Here is a 17,304-nt window from a genome sequence, read left to right on the forward strand (position 1 = left end):
CGAATGGATGAATTGCAATCATCTGTCTTGCAAAATGGTGCGATTGTATCTCGTTTTGAATGGTTACTTTGTAGTGTTCTGAAAAGTCTGCGTAAACGATAGCTTCATTTGACTTCAGATTGGACTTCAGCTCAAATAGATAGTCTTTTTGTGCCTAAGAATATAAACATAAAATGAGTATTAATGGGTCATTTTTTGTCAGTTGTGTACCTTTGTGATGAAGAAATGTGACAAGAGCAAATTGCTGAAGTTATCTACAAACTGTTCAGGTGCGCTTGTCGTATTATCAACAAGTTGATAATGGTTTTCAATCGGAGTCCAAACTTTAAACTTGATGATTTCTAGAGGAAATTTTTCAATGTCATCCAGTAATTTTTAACTAAAGTCACTCAAGTCAGGACATTCTGTGCATTCCAAAAAGTAGCATTGAGGAGAAGGGTTTTTACATACTAAATATTTTTGAATCAGCTCGCTTAAGCAGCTGTCTCGCATTATCGGTAAGGCTTCAACCGCACGCAATGACAATTCAATATTTTCATGCTTCATGCATGCGCACACTGTATGCGTACCGGAGCTTCCGGTTAGTATGCATTCCGGAGGTCGAAGCTTAGCTAACGTAGAAAATGCGATTTTCAAATTTGGGTTCTTTAAAGTTAGCAAAAATTTCGTTTAGTGATCCAAGAAGCAAACGTTTTTGCCTACTTTCTCGACCGGTGGGTGTCTTTACGCTAATTTTATCCCGCATACCGGGCATTAATGTATCACAGTCCAAATAGTACTGTTTTGCCTCTTCCTGAGCAACCTTTTCCAATGGACCAATCAATAAGCAAAAACTGCCGCTATGAAATGAACAGATCGCGCCACCGTAGACATGTTCTGTCAAACACACACGAACACGTTTTCAACAACTAGAAATATGCGTATACAGTGCCGCCGTTGTTTTGATTCGGTGAGTGCAAAATGAGTTAACTTGATTAATCCATTCTGTTACCGATGTACCCGCATCTGGAAGTTTAATAATTCCCTTCGAAGCACGAACTTGTTGAGCCTTTTCGACGAACCATTTACCTGCAGAATTGTGGAAAATTAGCTTCCGAATGTTGATGACTTTTACCATACTTACTGCATCCTGTTTCATCCATCATTTTCTGTCTGCTCCACGAAGGAGTGAGCAATGTTAAAATTTGGAATTTGACAGGTTTTGATGCGATCTTACAATTGTCAAGGATATCTTTGACAACTGGCACGTTAGTATCGTCATAGTACACTTGGTAATCAACCTTCAAAATTTGCCTTATTGCATTCACGGCTTGTTTAAGCATTTCGCATCGGAAGGTTTCCCGTCGCAGCTCTCTTCTACTTACATTCCGGATCCCAAGTCGAGATAGAATCTCCGTCATGTTTTGGAAATCATGCTGCAACCATCTGCACATCTTCAACGTAAACCTTATCTCCGTTTTCAACAACTTCCATCGGCTGAAAAGAACGGTTTGCTGCTGGCGGGTCACTTGCAAGCGGCATGTTGTACATATTTTCTCATGAAGTTCCGGAACGGTCTTGAATCTAATAGATTCGAAAAAATTCATAATTTTTTGAGTTACTCTTGTCAGTTTCGAAGGTTTTCTCCAGCTTTTATGATCAACTTTTGCAAACGGGTTGCAACAAAATTTCTTTTTGGGTACCCGTACAGTACGATATACGTACAGTACAGTACAAAACAAACAAACTTCCGCTAGCGTAAACGAGTCTTCTTCTTCTCTTTGGTTTGAAACATCAAATTGACATGGTGAGCCTGTGAATGAAACCATATGCCCTGTTGCGCATTGACAGCCATATCTGTGATGCGTCTAGTTACCCAGTTCACAAGTTAGTGATCGATTTACAGAAAACAAACAGTAAATTTATTAAAATGTGAGATATTTGTCCATCAACATACTTGTTCATTATATTCAAGATTTTTTTTACTTAAAATGAATGTTCTTTATTTTACTAAACTCAAGAAAAATCAGCGATTGCAAAATTATGCTTTGTTGCGTACAAAAATATGATACATATTGATATTGCGCAATACACATTAAAAATACGTAAAACTCTTTTTAAATTTATTTTTTATCGGGTAAATGTCAATGCACACCTAGTTTCTTGACATACAGTGTATTTTTTTCTCAGCTTTCAGATGATCTACTCAGTTTTTTACATCAATTGAAAGCTTTATTCATCCTCTATACAACAGCAACGAGTTTTGAAGATGTTTCAATGTAAAATTTTGTGGTATAACTTGATTAGGGGAACTGGGGGTAGGACGCCCACGTTAAGGAAAATGCCATTTTTATCAATGAAAACCACCATTTCAGCCAGTTTTCATCAGCGCATACTGAAGAACAGCATATCTGCGACTGACTACCGATAACAGATATCTAATTGTCCATTTTATTGCACAGAAATTTGATTTTTAAAAAGCACCCGAAAAAAAATGATTTTGAAACCATGCGGGGTGAGATGCGCCAGTGGATGGGTTAAAACGCGCATGTGCTTATCGTACTGATTTTCATTTTAATTGCCTACATTAAGGCAATTAACCGAATGTTTCAGCTGTTTCGGTCATACGACATGAGCATGGGCGTAATGCCCCACACCAACCTCAGAAGTTTGAAGGCCCATAAAATCGTTTTAAAACCATTTTTGACGACGATTTCGTGTGGAACATAAAGAACACGAGTAAGCAGCATGGCTCATGGCTCAATTATTAATTTATCAATGTATAACAGCGACAGAAAGATTAAATTCCACCGAGCTAGAATTGCATCAAAACACGCAAAAATCGTTTTTTCGAGTTTTTCATGTATAACTAGAGAAAAATCATGAAATATATGTATCCAATGGCAATATTTTTCATTGCTTTATCGTATAGACTATTGAAAATAATCAAAATGGGGATATTTAACCTTATTCAGGGGTGGCGCGTTTTAACCCCTATGGGCGTGCTACCCCCACTTCCCCTACTTACCTTGAAATTATCGAAAAATCGACTTTTTTTACAACATGTTTAGCTCCTTAGGAGTCCATCAATTTGGCTCAACCAAAGCGTTTTTCATCTAGTTTCAATATATTCTAACTAATAGCAATGGAAATTTTGAAATCAAAAGATATGTGCCAATGGCGGCCTGGTTCCAGCGAGAATTACTCATATGTACAATTGCATCTTTTGATCATGGATTCCCAACCTAATGATGCGAATCTCTCTGATGCTTCTCCAATGGAATGGTACTTTTGCAACACCATGGGCCATTTACTATCGAGTTTAAGGAAATTTTAATCCTATACGGGATTAAGTAGAGTGACCAGTTTTTGGATCGGGACACTTTATACATTATTTATTATGAAAGCTTTTTTTATTGAGTTATGAGTAAATATTTTAGTATTAATAATAATTTATCAAAATTTAAATTAAATCGTTTCAAAGGATATTTGTGTCCTATCAAACTTCAACACCCAGTACGATGCCAACTACCCGATTTCTTAAAAACGATTACTTAGGATTTTCTTAATATTTTTTAAAGAAATGTTTTGCACATTTTGAAAGAAATATGTATATTGTGTATTATGAGCTGAGGGTTCGATTCCCGCTTCAGTCGTGGAAATTCTTCGATAAGCAAACATTGTTCACTGGTCTATTGGGTATTGATCGTTGTCCTTCATCTTACGGTGAAGCAAGTGCTTCAAGCGTTTTTCTGATTGATTGTACAAATCAGGCGTTGATTTTACAGATTTTTTTTTCGATCTTTACAGATTTATGAATGCTTCATAGGTATTCGAGTATCAAAGTATCGATTCCAAAAGTACTTGGTATCGAATTAAAAGTATCGAGTATTTACTCGTATTTACTAGTATCGATTCATTCCTAGTTTCACCCCATTTACAAATCCCAACAAACAACTTAATCTGAATAAGCTAGTTTTTCACCTGAAGAAGACTCTTTCGAATTGAATAAGCGCTCTATTAGCTTCCAATAGTTTATGGAATACTAACACACCAGAAAAATCGTGCTCAAGAGATGAATCTTTATTTTAATTTTGAAAACAAAATTGTCTAACAGTTCAGAATAGTTGACCAATAAACGAAAATCAAAATGCATTATGCATCAAATGCATTTGAATTTTTCATTCATCTATCTAGGAGAAATAATCTAGATGAACAATGATCTGAAGCGTAATTTCAAAAAGGTTTACTAACAACAGAGCCCCGCTGATATTGGACAAAACTCCGTAGAACAAATGTGTTCCTTATTTTCAAAACCAAAAATTTCTTCATTAATCCATCCCACATAGGAATGCCAAAAAAAAACCTGAAATGAAAATGTCCTAGACCGAACCAGGGATACAACTCAGCCACCTCCAGCATGGCATTGGCATACTTATATCAGATAAGTAAAACTGGCTCGATAATAGTATCCTTGGAAATGTGATAAAAAATAGTTAGGTTTTCAGAAATTTTTATATCTTGAATTTAGGAATCCCAACGGTTTCCGAGCTCAAATAATCCAATTGTAAATTCATATTTATCTGGATAATTCTCTACGAATTTTGATAATTTACATTTCAATCCAAAAAGTGTAACAAACTGAAAGAAAATTGATTAGGAAGGGGTTGCTGTTATAAAATACCAGTAGGATTAACCATTGCGAAGCGGAAATGTTTTCCGGTCAAATGTTTAATTTAATAATTTCGGCTTCGTCCTGTTTCTCCGCATTTGAAGTAAAATAACATGAAGAAGATTCATTTATTGCGTTTAATTCATAAAGCATGGTTTATAAATACAAAAAAGGATTATCTCGTGAGTGACTTGTGACTGACGGTTGGTATTAGATTAGAATGTAGGTTCTATAGATAGTGGAATAAAAGATATTTTAGTTACTAGATAAAGATTGTCGCTACTGTTCCCTTTGTTCTGCTGTCCGAAACATGTGTGGTACATACCTGTCAAATCGTATGGATTTTCCTTCTTTGACATTTAGCTCCCCTATCCTCGCCAGCAAAAGATGTTCCGGACAGCGACGACAGCGACAATCTTTATCTAGTAACTAAAATATCTTTTAGTGGAATATATAGATGAGCGAAGATAAATCCTCTGTCTCCAAACGAACTGTCAAACGTGTCTCCAAACGAGCATGACGTCACGATTTCAATGGAAACGTTAAGGGCTGTGACGTCATATGCGCGTGCGCACGGGCAAAAAAATCGACTCGGCCATGCTTTCGCTCATCTATAGATTCTACTATCTATAGTAGGTTCCATTTAGAAAAGTAAAAAAAAGTTGTTCTGGACCCCTAGGTAGTTTTTTTTAAATACACAGAAAATGAAAAATAAGAAGCTATATTTTGACGTAGCTTTTATTTTAGTGATGCTCATTTTTTGTGTGATAATATTGTTCTACCAAACACGCAGTGAGATATCATAGAAAGGGGATAAAATCTCCCCAAATTTTAAGATTACATGCGCTGTCGAATTCCATCGTTCATGAATACGCACAACAAGTCGAAAAATCGCCGTACTTTGGAGGCAAAATATTCAAAAATCAGAAAACAATTTTCTACTTTGATCGAACCAAGTTTTTGGAGAGGGATCAATTCCTCTCGAATATTTTAAAATTCTACTTTTGACAGAACCTAAATAGAATGTTTGTGTATTAATAACAACAACAATTTACAGACTGTCACACATCAGTAAAGTTAAATTATATGTTTCTTAGAAAGTCTGTGCGAAAAGCGCGTAGGTATAATTGTTTTTGGAAGTGATACATCGGAAATGAGAAAGGGGGATCAAGTATCCCCAGTCTCCCCTACACCCAGTTGATTTTTACACGGTTTGGTTTTAGCATGAGCATGAGCAGGATGACCATACAATTCTTAGTTGCTACTTCGTGATGGACCAGAACGATCGAAATTGCACAAGGAACCAATAGATGGAGACTGAGATTGGTTTCACATCATCAATGTGCACAATGCGAGAGTTCTGTTATTCAAAGAGTCACTAATGGCGCCGGCCTCGTCCTTATGGTCATCGGAGAAGGGAAGGAATATTTGTGTGACATTCGTTGTTACAAGAGAACGAGAACACCTCTGTATCTTCACGAATGTCACATGAGTTGGACGTTGTTGGTAAGAAAGGGTAAGGATAAAAGTAACAAAGGCCTGGATACACCTTGGTATGTGATATGATCTATGAAACTGTGGACAATAAACATACAGACACTACTACAAGAAGGACAGAATTATTAAGATTTGCTTAGTATAGAAAGGAGTATTAGCTCATTTACTGTTCTAGCACTGCTAGAACATATGATAGATATCATACGTTGATTACTGCTTACACTACGTAAGACTTAGTCGAGTCAAGTACGAGACACTGAAGACGACCACACAGTTGTGGTCGAAATACGTATCTGCAATAATATCGAAATAATTGGTGGAATTAAATGGAGAGTACTAAATTCGGACGGTTGAATACATTCCACTAAAAAGAGCTTAAAACATTTTTTCTGAAAATGGAGCCCAGGGGCTTTGTTGTTCTTCAGCCGGCCAATCTTCTCCTGGATTTCCTGGATTTCCCGGAGCCGGTAAAATTATGTCCTGCGCGCGTTATCCCAGGTCCATCACCATACCGCCATCTTCATCTGCCATATCGCCATAGAACTTTCGTGCGTTATTAACGCGGTACAGTTGCTCCGTCTCTTCACGGTCTTGTTCTTCCTGCTGGCACTTTTTCCTCCGAAAAATCGAATTTTGTCTTTTCTGCGCCCGTTGATATCGTGCCTTGTTCGCCCTTGTGCCCAAGAGACGCTGCGCCTAGCTGCTCTTCCGTTGGGAGTGCCACTTCCAGCTGCTGCGCGTATCCTTGGGCTAGTCTACCGTCTTGTAGCCGCCCAATGTTAAGCCGCGGCGTTCGACTTCGACGCGTGTTGTACACCATCGAGAGTTTTGAGCGCAGGCATACTGCAACGAGGTAGTGGTCGGATTCAATATTCGCACTGCGGTAAGTGCGGACGTTCCCGTAACACGGTAGATCACTTTGACGTAGTGTGTTACGGTGTAAGATCTACCAAACAGAGCCCTAGCTTAATCCATTTTTCTAGCTAGGGCAATAAGTTGTGGTAATTAAGGATTCATCGTATTTTGTCCCCGCTACCAACAGCAGTATCAGAAACAAAACATAATTAATGTTACCTTGTAGACAGTTACAAGACTCGAGTTCCTCTTGTTTGAGGCTAAACTGTATGCAGCGGAAACAACTTTTCAGGTAATTAGTTGAAAAACCTCGGTACCCGGTCCTAGGCTGAACTGACTGCTGGAAAATCGAGTTAGGGGTTTAAATACGTACTAACTCTTCATGAACTGGTGAACAATGGTAGTGAGAGGAACACACGGAAGTTCTTATTACTGAACAAATTCTCTTGCTTGAAATGGTCTTGTAGACAGAGCTAAATCCCGGGTTTTCAGAGTTTTACTGGTGATATTCTAGAAGCAAGACAGGGATGTGGCTAGGGCTCCGATGCATGGCCTAATAGAAGTATTACTGTTCTGTTTTCTTAGGAAAGGATTGATTCCCTATTGATAAGGGGCGCGCCTCAATGGGATTGCTCTCTGTGAAGGGTCTAAATAGCGGGACCTTGTCATGGTGCTCTTGAGAAAACAAAACAACAACTGTATCGAAACCGATACTGCGTTGCTTATCAATAGTAATGGAGTAATTCGACATGCACTTAAACACTAAGGATACGGGTAACGCTACAATAGATCTAATAACTGGTCGCAGTGGCACACCCGAACAGGAAAAAAAGGTGCGGACGTTCGTGATGTCGGAGAAGAATTTACCGTCGATTAGAACGTGGTCGATTTGGTTTTCCGTTTCTTGGTTAGGTTATCCCCTAGTGGCCTTGTGGATATTTTTTGCGGGGAAAGAAGAAGCACCTAGAAGAAGCGGACTACCATTCCGCGGGAGGCTGCGAAGTTTATGCATGGTTGGCCGTTGTCGTTCGATACGGTATGCAGACTATCCAGTCCGATGACCGGTCTATACGTTTCCTCCCTTCCTACCTGAGCGTTCATGTCACCGATGACGATTTTGACGTCCCGCAGTGGGCATCCATCGTATGTCTGCTCCAGCTGTGCGTAGAACGCTTCTTTCTTGTCTTCGGGTCTCCCTTCGTGTGGGCAATGCACGTTGATGATGCTATAGTTGAAGAAACGGCCTTTCATCCTCAGCTTGGACAACCTTGCGTTGATTGGCTGCCACCCAATCACACGTTGGCGCATCTCACCCAGCTCTATGAAGCCGGTTCCCAGCTCGTTGGTGGTGCCACAGCTTTGGTAGAAGGTAGCCGCCCGATGCCAACTTTTCCACACTTTCTGTCCTGTCCAGCAAATCTCCTGCAGCGCCACGACGTCGAAGTTGCGGAGATGTAATTCACGGGGTATAGGCGACATTCCAAGTTATTTCAAAATGAACAGTAAAAAGTTATCATAACATAGGGAGTACAGCTTCAACGTCTGTTCTATGTGCTAGCACGATGATACTTTTATGCCCAGGGAAGTCGAGACAAGTTCCAATCCGAAAATTGCCTAGACCGTCACCGGGAATCGAACCCAGTCACCCTCAGCATGGCCTTGCTTTGTAGCCGCGCGACTAAGGAGGACCCCCATCCTGCTTCTAAATATAAATTTATTTTCGCCGTTCAATCAATCTTCGAAGTGCTCCTTCCACCTGGCTGCTACCATAGTCTTGTCTGTCAGCAAATTCCCCTCTCGGTCATTACACATGGTGAGCCGCGCGCCATTGACAGTTCCTCCGTAAAGCGTAAAACCTCCGCATATCGTTTCTATCCATGTTTTCCTGCGCTTCGGCTATCACACTCTCTCCGCGTTGTCTTTTTTTCTGCGGTGGATTCGTTTCTCTTTTACCCTCGCTACACTGTACCGCTCTCTGTTGGAACGAATACGAGCCACTCACTAGCATTTGATTTCTAGCAATATTTTTTTTCGTCCGTCACTCGCTGGCACTCCTCATCAAACCAACCATTTCGTTGGCGTTGCTGTGCGGTGCCTAACACTCCCTGCGCTTTTGTAATTACAGGAGGGTTATTGCTTGGTAATTGACGCACTCAGTATGTTCTTGAGAAGAGGACATATGAGGCCGTCCAACCAGCTAGCAGGAAATTTCTCGTCTTCCCATATTTTCTGGCAGCCATTTCATTTTTATCTGTCAGCTTATTCTCTTCTTGGTCGTTGCACATGACGGGAAATGGCGCTGTCTTTCTCCGCACGCCATCATAAAACCAAGTTTCACCATTTGGGTGTCTCAATGTGTGCTTTCGGATGTTCTTTCGTGCAAAGTAGGTGCTTCTGATGGCCATCCCTCTGACAGCAGCGAAATTTACTAGCCGTAGGCCGTTGTCATTGGTAGCGGAGTGAAGGCTCTCCCTACCGATTATGGGACGGAAAAAGTCTTCTCTACTGACCTGAGCGTTAGCATCTCTGATAACAATTTTCACGTCATGATTTGGGCACTCTCCATAGGCTTTGCCAAGACATTTATAAAACGTGTCTTTCACGTCGTTTGTCGGTGCGTAAACGTTGATTAAGCTGTAATTGAAGATGTGTGTGTTGGTGTGTTGGTCGCGTGGTCCACGGCTCGGAATTCACGATCTCCGGATCTGGGCCATCGGACTTCTTGAATAGCGGCCACGTTCACTCCAACCTTCTGCAGTTCGCGAACCAGAAGGCTCACTCGTCCAGGTTCATTTAGGGTCTTGACATTCCAGGTACCAAGTTCCAATCATAGTCCTTATTTTGTTGCTGGGTCGGTTGCCAAAAATAACGTTCTCTTTCTCTTCTATCTCCATTTTTCGTGGTATTTGAGAGGCTTCAGTAAGCTACCATACCGGGGTCGCTTTACGTACATCGCGCTGGTAGGGCTGCCACCTCAGGTAAAGGGTGTATTCGATAAAAATGGCACACACATATTTACTCACCAAAATTAAACCGATTATCGGATTGTCTTGAAATTCTCAGAGAATGAAAAACTTTTAATAAGTTATGATTTACAACATTTGTTTCATTTGATTTCATTGCCCATCCCGAATGCGCGCACCTTTCTTTTCACTCCACCCATCAAATTTTGTACAATCGATTTTTCCTATATTTTTGTTGTTTTTTTCCCCAATTTTCTTCATCTTCAGCTCTGTTTTAATAATTTTAGGATGTTTTCGAAGTTTCGTCTTCACAATTGCCCAGAATTTTCCATTTAGGGGAATTGTGGGTAAAACCGACACCACTACAAATCTCTGATTTAAAGTGATTATCGGACAGAATTTCGACACGTTTTGAATAAACGTTTGATTTCTTGTATTTCTAGTCATTTTGTAAATAGCGGAGAGGTGTAAGAGTCATAATAAACAGACAATTAGCATTGATCATCATTGAGGAGATGAGTTATGTAAAATTTTGGCATCAGTGTATAAGCTTTTACGACAATAATTAATTAATTTTCAGTATTTAATCCATCTCTGATCCATAATTGAACATCATTTTGTGTATGTTGTGGAAAAATAGTTTACATTTCTAATTATAAACATCCATACATCAATCATCATTATTATGTTATCAGTTGGGGTAAATTCGACACCTGCCATCGAATCACGAAATACCTCTGTTTTATTAGACTCATCATTTGCAAAATATAATTCAAGTATTGAAAAACGAGGCGCCGGGGAATACATGTAATCATAGACTGATTACATACCATATCATCATTGGGCGTGACAATAGGTCTAGGATGTAATATTAAGTCATCAAGGAAAACCTGCAGGTCGAATAACAATAACGCTCAAAGAAGAACCGTATTTTTAGGCTTACCCGAGCAGCACAAGTCAGACTAAAATGGTTGCAGCAACTTGATAGTGACCAAATCTAGTCGCATATCCGTTGCAGTAATCTATGTGGGACATGTGTGCTACTTGGGTATTTTGCTTTTAGATATAGGGGAACGGTTCGCCACTTCATCTCATAGCTCCTATTTCCATCCCATTAAAAACAAAGCAATGGAAAGGAATTTGGTTTGTTTATTATTTTTGTGATTTTTTTCAGTAGTAAGCACGCATGTTGACAAAAAGAAGCGACGAATTTGGTGCCGTATTTCTTTGTTTAGCGATGAGATGGATATATGTACAGTGAGATGGAGATCGGAACATTTCCCCTATTCAATCCGTTTTCTAGTGATGTTCTTTCGTGATTCATTTTCACCCCTGTAAACATGTAGCGTGTCACTTACGGAACTAGTCGTTTTCATTTCTTGTCATAACTGCACCATACGCATTTATTTTAAATCGCCGTTATAAACAACTTTTTAAAATAAGTGAAATTTAAATGTAGGTCAATATTTACAGTAGTTAGTAAATTTGTTACTAACATTCTTATACTCTATATATTTTTCACCCGACCCACTAAGGAAACTAAATAAAATATGATATGTGGTGATGATTTTAAAAATATAAAATTCTGTTCAACCATCGTTTATGAGTGACCCCTAAATATAAATTTCATACACAAATATCAAAATGAATGTTGTTAAACATTTTCAATTATGTTGTAACATAATTTAGAATTGTTCTGATGTTCGATTCCATAACGACTTGATGTGTCGGTTTTACCCTCATGTGGTGTCGATCTTACCCGCACCCCAGCTGTTTGGGCTGGAAGATGGACTGTTCGCGTTTTCATCATAAATCAAATTCTATCAAGAAATATTGTCCTGAGAGCTCATGGAATGATGCATGAAGAGCCAAACTATGCTTGTATGAAATTTCTAGACCGGAAAATTGCTTCATTGATTGGGGAACTGTAAAGTTGCCTTTCCCCTAAGCGAAGTTCCGGTGAGTTTTGTGGGTTGATATATTTTGGCACAAATTTAGCTTCGTTTGCTCGGTACCACTGCAATACGTCACGAGCGTAGTTGCAAGACGCCAGATCAGGCCAAAACAGTGTTGTTACTTTGTGTTTTCTTATGAATGGCGAAATATGCTTCTTGAGACACTATTCGGTCTAAATCGTACTGTTGAATGTTCCGGAGGTAATGAAAGGAGCGCTTACTTCACCACATCCGCAAATCGCCTGACTTCTTAGCTAATTTTAATAACTTCTTTGTTCGGACATCCTCCGGAATATTGAACTTGGACTTGGCAACGAAATATTCATGCCCAGGAAGTTGACGGAAGTCAGCCTTGACGTAAGTTCCATCATCCATCACGATGCAACAGGATTTGGTGAACAACTTCGTGTAAAGTTTTCGGGCGCGGGTTTTTTGCAGTGGTGTTATACTTTTCATTTCGGTTTGGGGCTTGCACCTTGTTAACATGTAACCCAGCACGTTTCATGGTTTTTGTGCACGAAACCAACCGACACCTCGGACTTGTTAGCAATATTTCGTTTGGAAACTTATTGAGCTGTTCTACCACTCCTGGTCATTTTATTGTCCATTGGACCGCTTCTACGACCACTCCCTTCCTTCTTTTGAACACTCATATGCTCCTTGAAGGTTTTTATTACACGAGATACAGTTGAATTTGCAATCCTAAGTGTTTTTCTATCGATCGGTGGGTTGTTCCGACGATACGATTTGAACCACTGTATGAATGAATATGAAACATTGCAGATGTAAACAATACACTATGAATAAGATTTGGTCAAATTTTCAGGTTTTTTACCCATACGGTTCAAAAGTTATAGGAGATTTTCGGTGTGCCATTTTTATCGAATACACCCTTTATAGCTGACGCGATACAGCATTTCGTTAATAAGCCGCTGAGGTATCATGCAGACGCAGTTTGAGCCGCACCTCCTGGTGAACAGACGCTCGAGGCGTACCTTCTCACTCTAGCTGATGTCAGAGGGACAACATTGCCCAGACTGCACTACCAGCCAAGTACAGAACCTTAGCTGACGGTCTTTTGTAATCGTACGACCCTTGGAAGCGTGAGATAGGAACTTGTGGGAACCAGAGCTCTTTTGGGCGCTCCTTCCTTAATGTCAACCCACCATTTTGCAGCCTATCATCATGCGCAAAATAGAGCATACATTTATCATACCTACCAAGGTGTAGGAAGTGGAAAATTTACAGAAATCAATCGTAGAGATTGAACCAGTAGCGATCACTGAATGTCTTTAAGCGCAGCAGTTGCAGATTTACAGAATCCTTGTTTGGGTTGGAATTTTTTTCGTCTAAAATTTTCTTAACGAGTTTCGGGCCGTCACGTCGTTTTCTCGCCGCAAACCTTGTTTATTTTGCGCATTTCGAAATGTTTTGTTTTTCAGGGCCACCATTTATCTAGTGATTTGATTTTGTATTATTTGAATATACTTTTCTTCATCTGCTAACTAAAAAAGTGATATAACCAATATATACAATGAATTCGACACAACTCTCGACACACACAAAAAAATGTAACGCATCACACTTTTGAATTAACAAAAATTCAATTATTTATTCAAAATTTATAAATTATGTTAAATTTTCTACCAGGTTATGAATTGGGAACCCATTTTTTTATGGAAAAATAATAAGAATTACCATGAATTTGGAAGTAAAATCACATTTAAATTGGATAATGAGATTGATTTAAACATATTTTGTGGCAACACTTCTACAATATTATATTTTTAAGTCCTACGAGCAATTCGCGATTGTGTATTAGACGATTGTTCGATTTTTTTTAGAAATTTCTTTGGAAATTTCATTGAAACTTCATCTGAAAAAAACCTTCGGAAGTTACTACTATATATTTTTTAGATATTTCTATTAAATTTTTTTTTTTAATTTGCTCGGGGTTTCTTACGGAAGTTCTTGATTATTTTTGACATTTACTCCCGAAAAGTTCATATGTAAAAAAAATTCAGATTAATTACCACAATAATGTTTGAATACATATAATTGCGGAAGGATTTACCAGGCGAATTATTGGGGAGCTCCGTAAGGAATTCGTGGACAGAAGAAATTAAAATTAATTCCCTGTTGATTCTCCAGAGAAGTTCATTAATAAATGAACCGTTTGTTTGAGAAACTGCATATGTAACATTTTTGGCCAAAATGAGATTTTTATATATTCTGAATCCTCGTTTAAAAATACGTATTCTGGCAAAAAACACGAAAAAAAAAGTTGTTCAGGAATGTATGAATTTTTTTTCGTTTGTTTGAGAAACTACATATGTCCACGTACTTTGAAGAGCAATTGTGGAGTACTGCTTACATTTTTTGCACTCAAAATGCCCCAGGGTGTTGAGTGTTGCCAAAAACTATTGATCTGAATCGAAGAAATCGAAAGATTCGGTGCAAATTTGTTCTAAAACAGTTTTTAGTTGTTTTCTCGAAATAGTGTAAAATGGACTTATGCAGTTTCTCAAACAAATGATTCAAATGTTCGGAGGTGTTTCCAGAACATATTTCCAGAAAAAAAAGTAGAAGGTTGTATTATAGACATGGCCGCAAATTGAACGTAGAATTACGTACAGTTCGATAGTGGATGCGAAATTCAATTGTTTTGGCACAAATATAGCCAAAATGTAGGCAATTTACTGTAAAAGTGATATTTGAACACAACACATTGAAATTGAATTTTAAGTAGTTAAATGCTTTGAAACAATTGTTTACAATAGTTGAATGAAATCTTAGAGAGTTGACTGATCGATTCATAGTAAAATCTCCAGAATCCGTTGAGAAACGGCTGAGTTATTGACTTTTACTTCCTGACCTCTTTTCGTGACGGTCCCAATTTGAAACTTTGGAATGACCCTTCTATCTTACTGAAAAACGTAATTCTACGTCAAAAAATTTAAGCGCAATTTCCCGATAAATTCCCTTATGGGTTTCCCCATATACATTAGCATCGTCAAGCAGATGAATTACAAAATCATATGGTCTTCGTCATATTGATTTTACTCTTTCGAATAACTTTGTAAAATATCGCAAATTTCTAAATCTAATCTATATGCAAATATGCAATCATAAGCACAAACCGACATTGATACATTGAAAGTTGGAAAACATAGGAGCGTGTTATTAGTCTTTTCTAATGAGCCGACCCAGCAATATGCATCAATCATAAAACGATCCGCTATATCAGCCATTATTTGAATCCAAATTAACCACGCAGCATCCACCCAAAACAGATTTTCTCTCATCTCCATTGGATCAAGTGTTGTTGGCTCTCCCGAAGTTATTTGCGAGCGTGAGAGCGTATGTGTGGGAAAGCTTTTCATTCATCGAATTTTCCACCGAATGTCGTCGTTGCCGTGGTCGTCTTCGTCGTTGTCCTCGGAAAACTGGTCCTTTCTTTTCATGCGCCAGCATCCCGATATCTTCGCAAGAGAAACGAAAAAAAGTGTCAACCTGCCAGTGGAAAATGTTCGACAGTTGCACCATTTTCTTCAATAATTTTATCCGAAACAGGAAACCACAAATGCAGGAACTATGAGGCGAGGATATAAGAGAAGATTCCTTCCGGAACTAGCGCTGGAAATCGATCTGAACAACTGAATTTCCAAAAGTGTGAACGGTCTGTGGCTGTGTATCGATTGAGGGAAAAAGTGGGTGTAACAGGATTTGCCGAATTGTGTGTCGTCCGTTCGGAAGCAGAAGTGCTTCGCAAATATTCTGCAATCCAGGATTGATTCGAATTGAAAAAAGACGACAGTTTTTTGGTGAAGAAATTTCAGTGCTCAAAGTGCGGTACGTTAACCAGCAGTGAGGGAAGATATATCCGGATTAATTACGGATCTGCCCAGTTGAAATCCGGGCGGATATATCCGAACCTTGTAGTTTAGTAAGTTCGCAAAAATTTCGGGTCCGCCGCTAGAGAGCCCCGAGTCGCCTCGTTACGTGAGTGAGTGATCATGAGCAGCAACATTGGGAATGATCTTAGCGAACGAAGCAGAAGCAGCGGCAGATGCAGCAGCAGTCGGGCAGGACTTCCAAGGAATGTTACTTCGGGGCGGTTTATCGGCGTGGTGGCCAACTTCCTGGCTCTCCTGGTGGTCGTCGGAGTTGGTAAGTCTGTTTTTTATTATTCTCTTGTAATAGTCATGGTTGATCAAATTTGATGCAGGGAGGGCGATCTCACTCGCCAAGCTTCTTGTTTTGTGCGGAGTAAATACAATGTGAGAGAAGTTTGAACTTCATTAACAGTAGGGTATCCAATCATGGTTTGAACTAGTGAAAAGCGTATCATGGTTTGAACCATTTTGAAATCGGTAGAAATTACCATCTCATTGGCAGGAAATGAACCTAAAACAGTATGAATGGCATATTTAGGTATACTGGAAGTGATAGAGTTTATTTAAACATAATGTGACCAGATAAATTTTGTGTCAGCGCGGGACAAAAAGAAGTTCATAGTTCAATATGTTTTAGAAATCCCCCCAGAACTTATTAATAAACCAAGGTTTAGTGTTGGATAAACGGTAACTCATTTTAGATGTCAAATCCTACGTTTAATGTGCAGCGCAATGTAGCTATCATTGAGTTTCACATCGTTTTGAAGTTTAGCGGTCCCCTGTCCGATAACAATAGAATTGCAGTTAAAGGACTTTCAGCTGTTGAACGTCTGGTGTATATAATTTTGTTAGAATATTATTTTTTAGTTGCGATATAAGCAATGCTATCGAATCTCGAAAATTATTTTCTGAATAATCTAAATTACCTAACAAAAGTAGATACTGTGATGAATAATTAACCTTTTCAGGACGGATGGGTCATATATGCCCAGCGCGTTGGACAAATATGACCCATCCGTCCTGAAAGGGTTAATTATATCATATTTTTTAAAGTCTATTCTGGTGGAAGCTTCCGCCTCCAGGAATATGATCCACGGTTTTTGCTCCAATTTATTTCCAAACGGGTGACACTGAATAGATTTCGGCTCAGAACATCAAAAATTCCGTCCTATTTCAAATTACTTAGAGCCCAGAATCCGGCCTAAAATTTTCCCGAAATGTGAGGCTACCTTGAACACAATATTCATTTTGTAGAGCACTTTTTTGCATCAAGTTATTCGACGCAACTGTCGGATCTATTACTATTGACATCCAATATCAACACTCTGAAGGTCGGTCTTCCAATTGGGGTAATTTTTCCGCAAGATTTTGGTCCGCATGAAATTTAAATGGAGTGGGATTTTGGACGTTCTTTCCAAGGAAGGAAGTGTCAGTGTTGGCAGAATAATGTTCAAATCTCAATCATCGAAGCCTCATGCGCAAGCTAA

The 17,304-nt window shown here is 39.0% G+C and overlaps 2 protein-coding genes across 5 annotated transcripts in view; one reads left to right on the forward strand and one right to left on the reverse strand.

Annotated features, from left to right (window-relative positions):
- LOC134207731 (gamma-aminobutyric acid receptor subunit alpha-6) overlaps positions 1-17,304 on the reverse strand; it is a 642,164-nt gene that overhangs the window by 346,326 nt on the left and 278,534 nt on the right. The window lies entirely within an intron of this gene.
- The window catches only part of LOC134207729 (low-density lipoprotein receptor-related protein 4), a 374,845-nt gene that overhangs the window by 4,453 nt on the left and 353,088 nt on the right, over positions 1-17,304 (forward strand). For all 3 annotated transcript variants that reach the window (XR_009978414.1, XM_062683578.1, XM_062683577.1), the window contains exon 2: positions 15,495-16,091. Coding sequence is in view for 2 of the 3 variants with exons in the window: in XM_062683578.1 (XP_062539562.1) it covers positions 15,938-16,091 (154 nt within the window). In the remaining variant the exon portion in view is untranslated. The remainder of the gene's footprint in view (positions 1-15,494; positions 16,092-17,304) is intronic.

Source organism: Armigeres subalbatus, chromosome 1 (assembly GCF_024139115.2).
Source record: "Armigeres subalbatus isolate Guangzhou_Male chromosome 1, GZ_Asu_2, whole genome shotgun sequence".
NCBI classification, from domain to species: domain Eukaryota; kingdom Metazoa; phylum Arthropoda; class Insecta; order Diptera; family Culicidae; genus Armigeres; species Armigeres subalbatus.